The sequence below is a fragment of the Scleropages formosus genome, chromosome 24 (genome assembly GCF_900964775.1).
Source record: "Scleropages formosus chromosome 24, fSclFor1.1, whole genome shotgun sequence".
NCBI classification, from domain to species: Eukaryota; Metazoa; Chordata; class Actinopteri; order Osteoglossiformes; family Osteoglossidae; genus Scleropages; species Scleropages formosus.
The window spans coordinates 21559694-21573352 of record NC_041829.1 but is presented as its reverse complement, the minus strand read 5'-3'; the positions used below and the strand labels follow the sequence as shown (position 1 = coordinate 21573352).

The following is a 13659-nucleotide window of genomic DNA, read 5'->3' as shown; positions in this document are numbered from 1 at the left end:
TCCGCCTCCGCCTCATTCATCCCCAGAACAAAACTTTTTCTTCCAGCCCAAATCAGCATCATTCATTGCTGCCGGAGCAAAGCGCTCACCGGGGGCCCTCGACAGCACCGCGACGCGCTCCGCTCCCTCGTGCGGCCCCCGGCGGCCCCCGGGCCCCTTCTCGGCAGCTCCTTCGTCCAGCGGCGGGCGGCGTGCAGGGCGACCCCGAAGCCCTCGTGGGGTCGCGACTCGACTCGACTCGACGCCGCTCTTCTCCGGGTCCAAGGTGGCGTACGCGTACGAAGCCGTTCGAGGACCGACGAGAGCGCCTTCCCTCGTTCCGCCTCGTTCGGCGTGTACAAACGGCGCACTGAAAAGCGGGCCCCGCACACAGGACGACGAGCAACTTTGCATACCTCGTTTTTATTATTAAACTGCTTTGCTCTTAAGTCGGAAAATACACGTTCAGACAAATTCTGATACAAGTATAGAAAAGAAATCTTTGCTTGGTAAGAAAACCATCCATTCTGAAAAAGAAAGGTCAGTCCCCCACCCCGACCCAGCCCTGTCGAACAGCAGGTTTACCAGTCTTTGGCTCATGGGACTCAGATAAAAGAGAAAAGTGTAAAGTGTACGGGTCGGGTCGGGTCGCCAGGGACGCAGATACAGTGGAACCACCAACACACTGCTACAAACTCTCTGATTGGCTAACAGCCATCCCAGGCACAGCTAATGTGGTGTTCTGTAGCTAGATCCAAACACGCACCTGTACATAACACACTCGGTTATGCGCGCGCACACACACCCTGGATGGTGGGGTTCCCTTTGCATTAAATGAAGTTCAAATATAAACACCCCCCCCCCCAACCCCACAATGGAAGGCCAGGAGGGACAAACAACCATCGACTGTGGCGACGTGCTGCGCTTCCTTGTTTCCACTTGGACTGCGTGTGTGTGTGTGTGTGTGAGAGAGAGAGAGAGAGAGAGAGAGAGAGAGAGAAACATGAAACTCAGAACACAAGTTTATCACTAAAGAGATTACATAAAAACAAAAACAGAATCAAATTAACCCAATCTGTTTTACCTCCCTTCCACCACCCCCTCCTCCAAAGGGTGAATACAAAAATAAACATCTTTGAGTCTAAACACACATAAATTGACCACACGTCAGCATATTCCCTTTCCCAACAACTCTCTCATTCTATCTCTTCCCTCTCTTGTTGCCCACAGGGGGCTTCTTCAGCTGCAGAAGTGGTCCACCGACGCCAAAGCCAGCAGCGGGTGTGTTGGAGACACCGAACGTGAGGCCAGCTGACGCAGTGATGCCTGGGTTGCTGAAGCTGAATCCTGATGCGCTGGAGCCGCCAAAGCCTGGGGGTGGGGGATGGGGGGATTAGCATCCAACACGTCGGTAAGAAAGAAAGGTCTACATGCACACGTACAACCATGTACCAACTCTGAGACACAAACGCTACTCAAAGGGCTAACACTCGCAGACATGAGGCTTCAAGGGCGGCGCAGTGGGTGGAACTAGCGCCTCCCGGTGCCCGACTCGGTGTTCACACGTCGTTTCGAATACGGCGACGTGTGGCGTCTATGTTCTCCCTGTGCTTGTGCGGGTTTTGCACAAGTCAACTATGCAATGTGAATTGTCCTCGCGTGCGTCATTGTACGAACACGGGGATGGATGAACGAACGGAGCTCACGCTGAACTCTGACGTAACACAGCATGGCACATAGACTGATGAGTAAATAATTGTAAGAAACAATGTACACACAACTCCAAGTCCCCTTGGACAAAGGCGTCTGCTACGTAATCTAATCTTCCCAGGTGCAGTAGGTTCTTCATGTATCTCGCTTAATAAACATGATTATTACAGCTGTTGAACATTTGAATCCCAACGAGTTGACATCACAGCGTAGTTTCGATAACGAAATAACTCTCCGGGGGAGGAAGTGATGTGGGGAGAAGCGAGCAGGCCCACCAGCACTGAGGCTCCCTCCAGATGGCTTGCTTGCAGAGACAAACCCAAAAGACGAGCCGGATGCGGTGACCCCTCCGAAGCTCGGGCCGCTCCCAAACGCTGCGTGACACATGGAAACAGGGGAGCTCTGTTAAACAGGCCTGTTGCGCATACACATTCCCGTATACACAATCGCTTGAAAGGACAGACTATCAGGGAGTGGTGACTCTGCTCCTGCTACCTCTCTTTCACCACGGTACAGTAACAAAGAACATGGATGTGTCAGTACAGGCCCTGGAACAGCACCTCTGTTGACAAACTTACATTAGTGTGCGTGCGTTTCCCACAGCACACAAGCTTTTGAATGCCGTACCAACCACGGACAGTTTGACAAGATGCCAGTCTGAATTATGAGAGACGTTTGAGAACAACCCCCCAGAAGGCTTGCACTAAGAGGGAGGGACCTATTCATTCGCTCTTCCTCATACTTACAGCAGTCACCTGTCCTGCGTACCGGGAAAAGACAACACCTGGGCTTTCGGGCATTTTGTCTGTGTCAGTGAGAGAGAGAGAGAGAGAGAGAGAGAGAGACTGCAGTGTAGGAATTGGTTGTTTGTCTCCTTAATCGCAAGATCTTGTGGAAAAGGAAGGGTTCAAGGGTTCACACGAATCCATCATTTCCATGGTCACTAGTGCATGTCAGCAGTCCAATAAAAACAAGATTAAAACCATCACTTGTGCTGTACTGGAGTCACACACTGGCTCGCTTTTCCAGACTATCACACAGCGTGTCACATCAAGCGCATAAAGTTAATTTCTGAACTCATTATTTCAATCAGCCGGATCAATTACACCCGTCAGTACGGCACAAGCGTATTTCCATTAGCTCAAGGGGCCGTCGACTGCATTTTTCCAGCAGCAGCTGCATTCTGGGAAATCTAATAGCCCAGTGACTGAATTCTAATCAAGTGACACCTCATTTAATGCTAACTGTATTTTTCCAAACAAAATCCAACGTATCCGTCAACAATAACAGTCCAGGGCAATAGGGCATAAGGCAGGACACACCACTGATGGGATGCCAGGACGAAACTCCCAAATCATTCACCCTAAACCACTATGTCCTGCAGTTTGCACCTTTACAGTTTTACCTTAGTTGAGATGAAGGCTACCATGTTCTACCAAAACCTACACTAAGCTCTTTGTCAAAACCTCTTGGTTCTGGTCTTTTGTTAATTCAACTCCACTGTCAACTCACCCTAGTGTTCCTTCTTGCTAAATGTAAGACAGGCCACACATTTCCTGCCCTAGTCAGCTACTAAAAAAGAAAAAAGGGGAAGAAACTTGTTTCAAATGATTTAAATTTGCTTTCAGTCAATATTCTTTCATTCAACTCAGAAGTCTCTGCTCTGTGAGTTCTCATGTTTCCTTTCAGTTTTTTGCCCCTTTATAACAAAAAAAGCACCGGTGAAGGTTACCGCATTAAATGTTTGAGATTCATTTAAGAAATGCAACTCAGGGTATGCCAGGTTGCATCAAAAATGAACTTTCTCATCCAATCAGTCAAAAAGAAACGAGACAAGGGATGTTTTCAATGAATTTATTGTCAATTTAAAGCAATTCACTTACAGGAAACATGACATACAGTTGGAGACAGAACTGATCAATAACTCCTAGGCACTACTGCATTACATGTTTCAGTGTTTTAAACTGTCAGGGTGTGAGGGCTACCATGTGCCGGAGATGCATTGCAAACACTTGCAGTGTCAGTAAAGTTTAAAGGCACACCATGTCTTATGCACCAAGCAACAGTTAAATGCAAACGCCGATCTAAAACCACCTCACTCTATGTTAGCCTAGAGAATGAAACAAAAGGGGGAGAGAAAGGCATTGTTCTGCATCTGCTGTTCTGTGCAAACTACGCCTAGTAAACACTGTCCACAGGTCCACAGCAAAGAGGACCCAAGGCCTTTGTTCAGGTTGAGCAGGGCAGGTGACATCTACCAGCCCCTTTCACACCCAACACAAAGCTCAGTTGACATTCTGGCACTGCGCTTCTAGAACCATTCCAGAGTCAACACTGGTTCTAGAATCCACCCAGGAATCAAGACTAATTGTAGAATCCAGTACTGCTTCTAAAGTTTAAAAAAAAAAAAAAAAAAAACTGGACTGTAAAGCAGCAGTTCAAAGAAACATGGACTACTACACGACTGCAGTACAGTCAGGTCATTTTTTTGGCAGCATTTCATCTCTGACCAACAAGGGTAGCTGCTCCCAGCAAGGAACAAGCCCTTTCAATGCAAAGCAGCACGAGTATCAACAGTGAAGCCCTTAAATAATAAGAACAACAACAACAACAACAACAACAACAATAATAATAATAATAATAATAAATAAAAACCCTCAGATTTGTAGAAATATCAATTGAGACTCATTATAACATGGTATGCATTTACCCACTCCTTTGGAAAGGACTGATCGCAGTGCACATTAAAGAATACAGGTCTGGGAGCAGAAACATCCTGGTCCAGTGTGATTCACGCATCATCTACAAAGTGAGACCCGGCAAGGCCCGGCACGGCTGAACACCACTATAGCACATTTTCCATGTCCGTTGCCATGGCGGTTGGCGTCTGAGTCCAAGTCCCAGGATCCCAGCTCCATATGGAAAATGCACAAACAAACAGGTGTTACTGACCTCTCTTAAATTTCAAAGAATTATAACCACTAAGTCAACTAGACAACTACCAGTCCCCTTACCCACAAAGTCCTATGGTGCAGTACCATTTCTGAAACAAGGACAACAACGCACATGATGCAACAGGAATCTGTGTTCCTGTCCTACGATTCGCTGGCGTTGTTGAGCATTAACAGCGTTACGTTTCCTGCACTGGCCCTGTCTAAGATTTCTGGGCCAAAACTTCACTGTATAGCAGTACACCAAAAACCAGGGAAGTGGGTACAAGTGGGGGTGTAGGATAATACTGAAAGAGCTTTCATGGGTGACACTTGAGTTTTTCCATACCATGTGGAGATACCCTATTATTGCTTGCACATTCACCATGTGACACCCCCTTGATGACCCGACACAGCATGTATACCAACAAAAATGTCATTCAACAAGAAACTGTACCCTGCAATGTAACAACAAAAATCACAGCCCGACATTTCTCATTTTGAGCTTCCTGCACAAGCAAAGAACGTGCAGAATACAATGTTACACAGTTAGGAGCTCATTACAGAAAATTACAAAACCTTTGCCGTGTTAGCAAAGTAAAGAACGCAGTCTGACTTTAAAAACACATTAAAATGTATAAAAAAGTGATTCCTTGCTAAATTCACCAACAAATTAACCAAATCCATCCATAAATACAACTCCTTTCTGAAGCATACAGGGAATTTAAGTGTACAGAGGCTAAGGCTAAACACTTCAGACACACCGAAGAGACAGCTGACCCTTTCATGACGGTGTAATTTAATCAGACTATTTTGAGAGATCATAAAGCATCTGGTCAAACCTGTTCGTGTGAAAATGACCAGATGGGTCAAATTTAGTTGTGCAGACTCACACAAGCATCTGCACACCAGAGCAAAGCATAACATGGCAGTGGCAACCAGGTCAGCAAAAACATCTGGTAGCGCTCACCACTCGCAATTAGTCAAGTAGTTTGCGCAATGCACACTCCTTCTGTGTGTTTGGATTTACATGGAGAAGTGTGAGAGACACTTGAATTCCTCAGAGCTTAGTAGAATAACCCTACCAGATAGCTCCGTCCGGTGTTTCACCACGTTCCCTACGACAACACACCAGGGTGACCCAGACCAAATTCAGGAGAGGCCTGCAATGTTACATACTAGTTGATGAGCCACTGTCCCAAATAAACTCCAGGGTTTAAGATGTAGTCCCTGTAGTCCCCGAAAAAAAGGTTATAAAGGGATGCTCCAAAAGGTCTAAATGCCCCAGCTAATTTTCACATGACAGCGAAGGGGCATCGTGGAGACCAGCACACAGCCAAATACTTCCATGTACAACGTGCTTTTTAACTGGCACACATGCATGCGCTTCAATGAACTGAATGCGGGTTCTGAATTCCATAAAGCTCCTGATCCACGCTTTACTGGGTGAAATACACATGGGTTCAGTCCCTACACAGCCCCAGTGCTTATTGCTTTCATCTCCAGCGAGAAAGGAAAACCAACATGTTACTCAACAATTAAGGGTCTATGGACAGATTAACACTTGATGCTAAAACCTGAGTGGATGCTCAATGTTCCACCCTACTGCTCATCTACTGTAGCAAAGCGTGACACATTCAAACAGTGTTAAAATGTGCATGGCATTTTTGCAAGAGCTTCTGGAAAGACCCCGTGGAAGTGCTTGGAGTTCACTTCCCTTTCATGCAATGTAATGGTGTAGGAGACCACTTCTACACTGCCATGTATTTATGCCAAAGGAGGACATTGTTTTGGTTTTGGAACCTGTTATGTGGTGTGTTTTTCTTTTTTAAAAAACCCCCCCATACACACAAGAAAAAAATTCAAGGGGGGGGGGGTCATCCCGCAGAAACCTTTCTAAAAATGGAAAAACCTTAAAGCCCCAGTGAATGTATTGGACAGGACTACCAAATTCTGAGTCAGCCTCTGACGTTTTCAGGAAAACACCTCCTCCAGGCCTAAGATGTGGGGGGACAGATACACTGCCAGGCTTGGCTATTGAACTGGTTGGTTACCAGATTAAGTCCAGAATTAAGCACATGACCACATTTGACTGAAAACTACATGTCAGGAACACCCTGACTGAAGTTATTTCAGAAAGTGTTAATTTGCAGAGCTACATTTAAAATAAACTGAAAATCTGGAAGAAGACTATTTCCAAAGTATGAAGGTTTTTGTTTTTCAGAAGATATCATCTCATGACTGAAAAAATGGTAGAAACGAACCTCTGAGGACTGCAGTGTAGCGCAATGTTTAGATTCAGTATCACCATCTGATATAAAAGTCCAGCTGAACTGAACACAGTGCTCATTGTGGCTACACTGTCACTATAGCCTGGTATGCGTTATTGTACCCATCGCCACATTAGGCCACATTAGTTTGTTTACTTACACTATGCTTAACCTTATGGTGTAGAAAGGGAGCCTCGGGCAACTAAGTCTTGTTGTGTTCCCTGTTTTACAGAAGTAGTTATTCTGCTGAGAAAATATTTGCTCAAGATGCGCTACGACAGTGCTGTAACCCAGGATTCCAAGTTCTAGCTTTGTGACTACTTCCATCCTGATGCTGACCACACTGAAGACTTTTCAAATGTCAGGTCCTTCCACCTGCTAAAGAAGCACATTTGGCCACTGGAGGTCATACTTCTGTCATCAGATTTTAACTAAACGCAGAAGCCCCAGGGTAGCGTATTCAGCAGATAGGGAAGGGCACAGGCATTCGACATATTCATGTTCTTGGATCGCAGATGGTACGGACACTGATGTGGTTCAATATACAGCTTAAAGAAATTTGTGCTCCTACCAGAGGTGATCTGTGCAGCCCTGTTTTGAACAAACAAGGTGACATGCACTTATTGCTCAGTGTTTTCCAGTTAATTTCATTCAAAAGTCTTTAAAATGATCAAAAAACACTTCAAGTCTGAGCCCTGACAGTCTAACCTTGGGCTTCCTTCAAAGAAAAAAAGATGGCTCTCCATGTGCATGCCCATCTGTATATATCTGTATCCATGCAAGCGCGCTCTTGCACGCACGCACGCGCGCACACAAAAAGCCCCATTGCTTGCCATACCTGGCAGCAGGACACTACTGCAGAGTTGAGACCCAGCATTATCTGAGAGGTGTGAGCAAGTCCAAGCAGGCAGTAGCTGCACAAGCTCGACGAAAGGCTCAAGTACTAGTGCGTCCCTGGCACTGGGACAGCTCGTGTCCCACTGTGTAATTTTAACTGAGTTCACTACAATTGCACAACATGGTATTGCAGTGATTCGCAAAGGAAACGTGTGCATGGATGCTTGCACATTCAGACAAGCTGCTCTGAGCATGTCTCATGTACTTAAAGTGTTCAGGTTTAGGATTTAAGAAACGTTTACGTGACTGCTACATGAAAAAATGAATCTGGCAACAACGCAAACAGCATGAACCATAATACAGGGAATGCCAGCAAACAGTGCTGTGGCAATGAGCTAAGAAATGCCCAGCAGCAAACTGCGTGGAGATGGTGGAGGTCATTTTAGTGGACATTGAGGTGGACGTGGGCAGCACCCCATACACAAAATAAAGGGTTCTTGCTACAGCAGGAGTTTGGGTTTGAGGTCAAATGTCACAGCCCAGCTACACATGGTGTTGTACACCAGGTGTGAAACCATGGTAAGCATTCACATGAATAAGCAGCCAAGATGAAACTGTTTAAACCCTTCTGTCTGTTCAGAAATGTCCTTCCTTAGGGGATTCAGGTCATTAAAAATGTTGCTTTAATCTCTCACCCTCTCAAATCCCCTCTGTGTGCCTTAATGTACTTTAGCAGAACGGGGGCTAAGTCCTTCTCAGAGTGACCAAGAAAGCGAGAAAGTGAGAGAGAGAGAGCTCAAACCACCTGATCAGATTCATAATAATGCGATTTTTAAACCAGAATCAGAAATGACAGATACAACGGCCACTGATTAAGCCTTTGTTCATAGGGATAGGGAGCCATTTCTTTCAGACATACCCCTCCTCCCTCCCTCTCTCTTTCTCAGTCAATTCGATCTATAACTTGAATGCGGTCAGACCTGGAGCAGGCTGTTGCTGCTGTGTTAGCGTTGCAGCCATGGCAACAGCCGCTGCGTTCGGAACACTGCTGAAGGGGGTCGGTCCAGTGGTGATGTGAGGAACACTCTGCCACTTCCTGCTGGATGCTCGCCGTGACTCGAACACGTCAGTGGAATCACCCAGGAAGGCCTTCCTGTAGCCCAGGTACTGGTGTTTCAAGATCTGCAAAGGAAAATGGAAGGGGGGGGGGGGGGGGGGGGGGGGATTGTACACACAATTGTACTCTATGAGCATGAAAATGATCAATGGCCCTCCAGTTCAACCAAAAGTTTACCAGATGCTCTCACCTTCACATTTTCATGTACCGATTGCAGCTGCGCAGCTAGAGCCACAAAAGTCTGATAGAGCTTCTGCATAGCCAATGACAAATCTGCATAAATTTTAAAAAAAAAAAAAAAAAAGGGGGGGGGGGGATTATGGGAGGTATTTCAGTGCTTGGGGCCTGATCGGATGAAATGAGTCCTGGAGAAAAGCAGCACCTTGGGGAGTGATGTGTGAACCGCTGCCCTGAGCTGTCAGGTGGTTCTCCAGCTCTTCAATCTGCTGCCGGTACTGCTGCAGCTGCACTTCAAACTGCTCCACGAGGGCCCGGAAGTAGCTGCCACACAGAGAGACAGAGCACCATTACCACTTGCCACAGACCAACAAAGGAGGGTAGAGAGACACCTGAGCGAGTCGCTGTGACATATTCATTGCACCGGGAAATGTACCTAATGACACTTATTTAGCTGAGCACAGCCAGGACACTCACTCTGAGGGGGCCGTGTTTTCATGCTGGAGGCCTGGCGGGGTCTTCTGTGTGCGCAAAGCGATGTCAGCATTCTTCAGCTCCTTCAGACACAAACACACCGCCAGTGTTGCAGTTAACCAGGAATAAAAAGCCTTGTTTGATTTTGTTCTCATCTATTCCAAACACACAACATATGTAATCATACACATGTATGCATGTGGTCTCCTTCACATGCTTGCTGACTTATCTTTACAATTTGCATGTTTACCTGGGCAGTCTCCATCTTCAGTTTGTCAATGGCTAGGGAGTTCCTCTGGAGTCCACTGGCATTGACGGACAGCAGCTGCTTCAGGGTCTTGATGTCATCCTGTACTTTCAGCATGGCCTTGGATGACATCCTGCTGATCTCCTCCTGCAGCTGTTTCTGCTCTTTCACAAACTTCCTACAGGAGAGTGAGGTCAGCAGCATGAGGCAGTGGGTATGCAAGAGGCACAACAATGCAGCAGGTAAGACACTTACTGGAAGTTGTCCACATCCTGGCAAATGACCGGAGGCAGGTTTTCATCCTTTAGAGCCTTGCTGTCCCTAACCAATAAGGCAAGAGAGAACGGCTCAGGACAGCTGGGAGAATTCCCACAATCAGCACTCGACCTCCTTCCATCACTCCGGCTGCACTGCTCCACTTCTGCATCCTTTTGCCATTTCATGCACTACAAACTTTACCCCACTGTGTAATGAAAAGAGCACCAACTTGGATGTGTTCTAACTCTCGTTCTCATAAATACTCCCACCTCAACACAGTGTTTAACCTCCCAAAACAGGACCGTGCCACTACGAAAGCTCATTTTCACAAACCACCACACACTCCACTTACTCGGGCCGGGCCCCCGAGGACTTGTCGCTAGTCTTGTCGGAAGACGTGCTGAAGTCAATCCCCCCGAGCCCGATGCTATTAGAAGCAGGAGCGGTGCTGGAGGACGTGGTGGAGGTTGACACCAGAGAGCCCAAGCCCAAAGCGCCAAGGGAAGACTGACCCAATCCTGCAACGCAGACGGCAGAGGACGGCCCTCAGAGCGTGTGCGCAAGGTGCCCGGGGGCCCCGTGCGAGTCGCATGTTACGTACCACTGCTGACCGTGCTGGGGAAAAGGCTGGAACCCAGAGTGAGGCTTGAGGAGGCTGGAACAGGGGCTGTAGCACTCAGCAAGAACCCCCCTGCAGAAGTGCTCTGGGGGGCCGTTGAGGTAAGAGCTGAGGTCAGGGACAGCCCGGTGGGGGCAGAGGTGGACACAAGTGAGAAAGGAGCTGCTGAGGCAGCAGGCTTACTGAAGCACAGGCTGAACCCAGGGGCAGCAGCTGAGGTGGTGGCTGAAGTCCCAATAGGAGAAAAGGGAAAGAAGCAATTAATCCACAGCTACCTTAGTAAATTACCTTGCACACATAAAAATTCACTCACCCACAGCAGCACACTCCGTCGGTGCTCACACAGCACAAGGCCTGTGACTAGAATGGTGGCTCCTATAAGCCAAGTAAACACCATGTATCGTACATTATGTGGCATCTGCTCTGTGTGTGAGGGTGGGAGTGCCTTTCTGCAAGACATGGCTACCTGTGGCTGCTGGGGTGCCAAAAGAGAAGCTGCTGGTAGTCTTCTGCACAAAAAGGTTGCTCCCCAAACCCAGCGAGGATGCGGTGGTCGTCGGGGCCGTGCCGCCGAGCCCGCCGAGCGAGAAGCCTCCCGCGCCTGCAGCCGGGTTGCTGCGGGAGGAGAGACATCACATTTCGGGCGTGCGTTCGCGGGCGTCCGGGCGGCAACAAAGCGGTAGTTACGTCGAGCGCACCGTGTCACAGACGCAGGAGGCGGAGGGTGTTTCGTTTCAGTCCTAACATAAGGAAACAGCCACAGGCCAAAGGAGCAGCAGCCCCATCGACAGGTATCTTAACTCCACCTGACGGCAGCAGAGCGTTGTCCTGTGGCAATATTCGCTCGAGTGTGAGCGACTCATTTTCTTACTACTGGATAATGACAACAACATTACATTATTATTATTAATAATAATAGATATCAAAAATCGCCAGGAGGGAGGAAGACAACAATTCCTCGTTTGTATTTAAAATGATTAAAAAGGGTGAAAAGAGCCGGACAGCAGAGAGCTGCAGCGTAACTGAACGCCTCCTAGTCCTGTCTGTGTGTCTGTGACTCACTGTGTGTGGATGAAAGTGTTTTGTGTCCACAGTGTGAGTGACTGCAGCAGAAAATACCGCAAATAAAGAACAAACTGAAACTAAGGGAGGGAACTAACAAACCCAACTCAGAGAGTGCCTCCATCCATTTCTGTGGAGTTTATTACAATGTAATTTACATCATCATTCACGATGTTCTTCTCCTGTGGCCTGCCCTGTGGCCTGTTCACAGCGACCTAGTAGTAGTGGGCATCCAAGACTAGAGCAGCACTCAAGTCAGTGACTGACTGACTCACTGCGGCCTTCTCACCCCGAACTTAGCCTGCCTGGCCTGGGTCCGCATCGTTTCAATCACAGACAGACAGACAGACAGACAGACAGACAGAGACACACACGGCTCTCACCTGGTTGCGCCTCCAAACGAAAACCCACCGCCGGTGGTCGTAGACCCCGAGGAAAAATTAAAACCCGACATTCCGGCGTCCTGCGCTGCGGCGCGTGCCGTGTGGTGATGCACTTTACGACACGACACGAGCTGCCTGCTGCGGTCGGAGAACGACGCACGCACACAGCCTCGCGGCGGAGGCCCACGTCACGTGTATATAATAACGCCCGGACCAAACCACGCAAAAATATAATCCCAACCCGCGTTGAGAAGGCTGTGTCTACCGGCTAAGTACTGGAATAGGCCGCAAAATAACTGTACATTTGTATTTAACGCATGTTAATCGCTGCAAATGTTGCACGTTTCGCTACGGAGGTATCGCGCGCGCCCGCCTTCAGCACTGGCCTGAGGCCGAGAGCATGACGGGATACTGGAGGAGCGGCGCTAGTGCGCCAACGCGCCTCTAGCGCTGGGAAGAGGAACTGCAACCGCAGACTGTGGCAGTCGAGGGAGAGCATGGCGGAAACGCGAGCTGCGAGCTGCGGCCTCCGGCTCGATTCTCTCGCGCTGCAGTCGCAGCATCTGATTTCCGGTTTCCGGTTTCTCAGTCTTCGTCGCTCTTGTTCAGGCCCTGTGTGCTCCTCCCGAGCTCATTCTGAGGGTGCCAGCTATATGAAGCAATATCAGAAAGGACTGACATTTTTATACAATGTGGCCTTATTAAACCCGTGGCTGTGTGTGTACTTTCGCCCACTTCACTATTAATGACGCTAACCCGTCAGTTTTGTTACTGAAAGTGTTATTCGTTAATATCAGCATTGAACTTTTGTTAAGCTGCTGTTACTTCAAAGATGAATTCAGACTAATTTACGTTAATTTGGTACCCTATACAGTACAACCAAACCGCTCCAAAAGTACTTGTGTAGTATTTTCAATCAATGGTTCGAATAGTTTAGATTGTAGTAAAGATATTAAACTAGACATTTCAGTGAATATTTGCACGCCACGGCCCTTGGTGGAGAGCAGTGTGACGTCAAAGTGTCAGAAGAGAGAAGCTGCGCATCTTGTGGACGTGGCGGACACGGTGGACAGCTTTGCAACGGTGCGGAGCGCCCGCAGTTCGGGTTGCGTGGACCGGCGTCTACCAGCCAGGCCTGCGTGCTCCAACTCGTGCTGCTCTTACACCGGTGGAGTAACACGTTGGCTCGTCAACCTCTTCTCTTCTGGTATCTGGGAAGGGTTCTGTAAATGGTGACGAGCACCACCGGGCTCCGTGCTGCCACGTCATGTAAACAACTTTCGTAATGTGAACAGCCTTACGTTAAGTACTGAAGCCTATGCCTCCAGCAGTATAATCCCCACATACTTTGCAGAGTGACATAGACTAGAGAATGTTGCTGCGAACACATTTTTTTTTTTCGATAAAATTCGACCCCTCACACAGTGGAATTCGCCTAACGTTGTGATTTCCCGGAAAACAATAACACCGCTAAGCGAGGGATGGATGTACTACACTGGTATCTGAGGAGTGATTCCTCAAACTACAAATCCCAGCATGCACTTTGTCATCGGGGAGCGGTTTGGCGAGGCCGGAAGTGTGTAAGTACAGGGTTGC

At 48.0% G+C, this 13659-nt stretch overlaps 1 protein-coding gene across 2 annotated transcripts; it reads right to left on the bottom strand.

Moving 5' to 3' along the window:
- Nucleotides 1-6: 6 nt before the first annotated feature.
- nup58 (nucleoporin 58) lies at nt 7-12485 on the bottom strand. 2 transcript variants are annotated; one of them, XM_029248631.1, is made up of 13 exons: nt 12064-12233; nt 11085-11233; nt 10601-10843; nt 10352-10517; nt 9997-10062; nt 9745-9919; nt 9498-9577; nt 9226-9344; nt 9034-9116; nt 8707-8908; nt 2436-2494; nt 1965-2063; nt 7-1350 (listed from the first exon to the last, which is right to left on the bottom strand). In XM_029248631.1, exons 1-13 carry the CDS (start codon nt 12132-12134, stop codon nt 1219-1221), a joined length of 1644 nt encoding a protein of 547 aa, XP_029104464.1. In that variant the 5' UTR covers nt 12135-12233; the 3' UTR covers nt 7-1218. The 2 variants fall into 2 exon arrangements, with proteins under 2 accessions (XP_029104464.1, XP_029104463.1); XM_029248630.1 differs by lacking the exon at nt 2436-2494 and having other exon boundaries at nt 10-1350; nt 12064-12485.
- Nucleotides 12486-13659: the final 1174 nt, after the last annotated feature.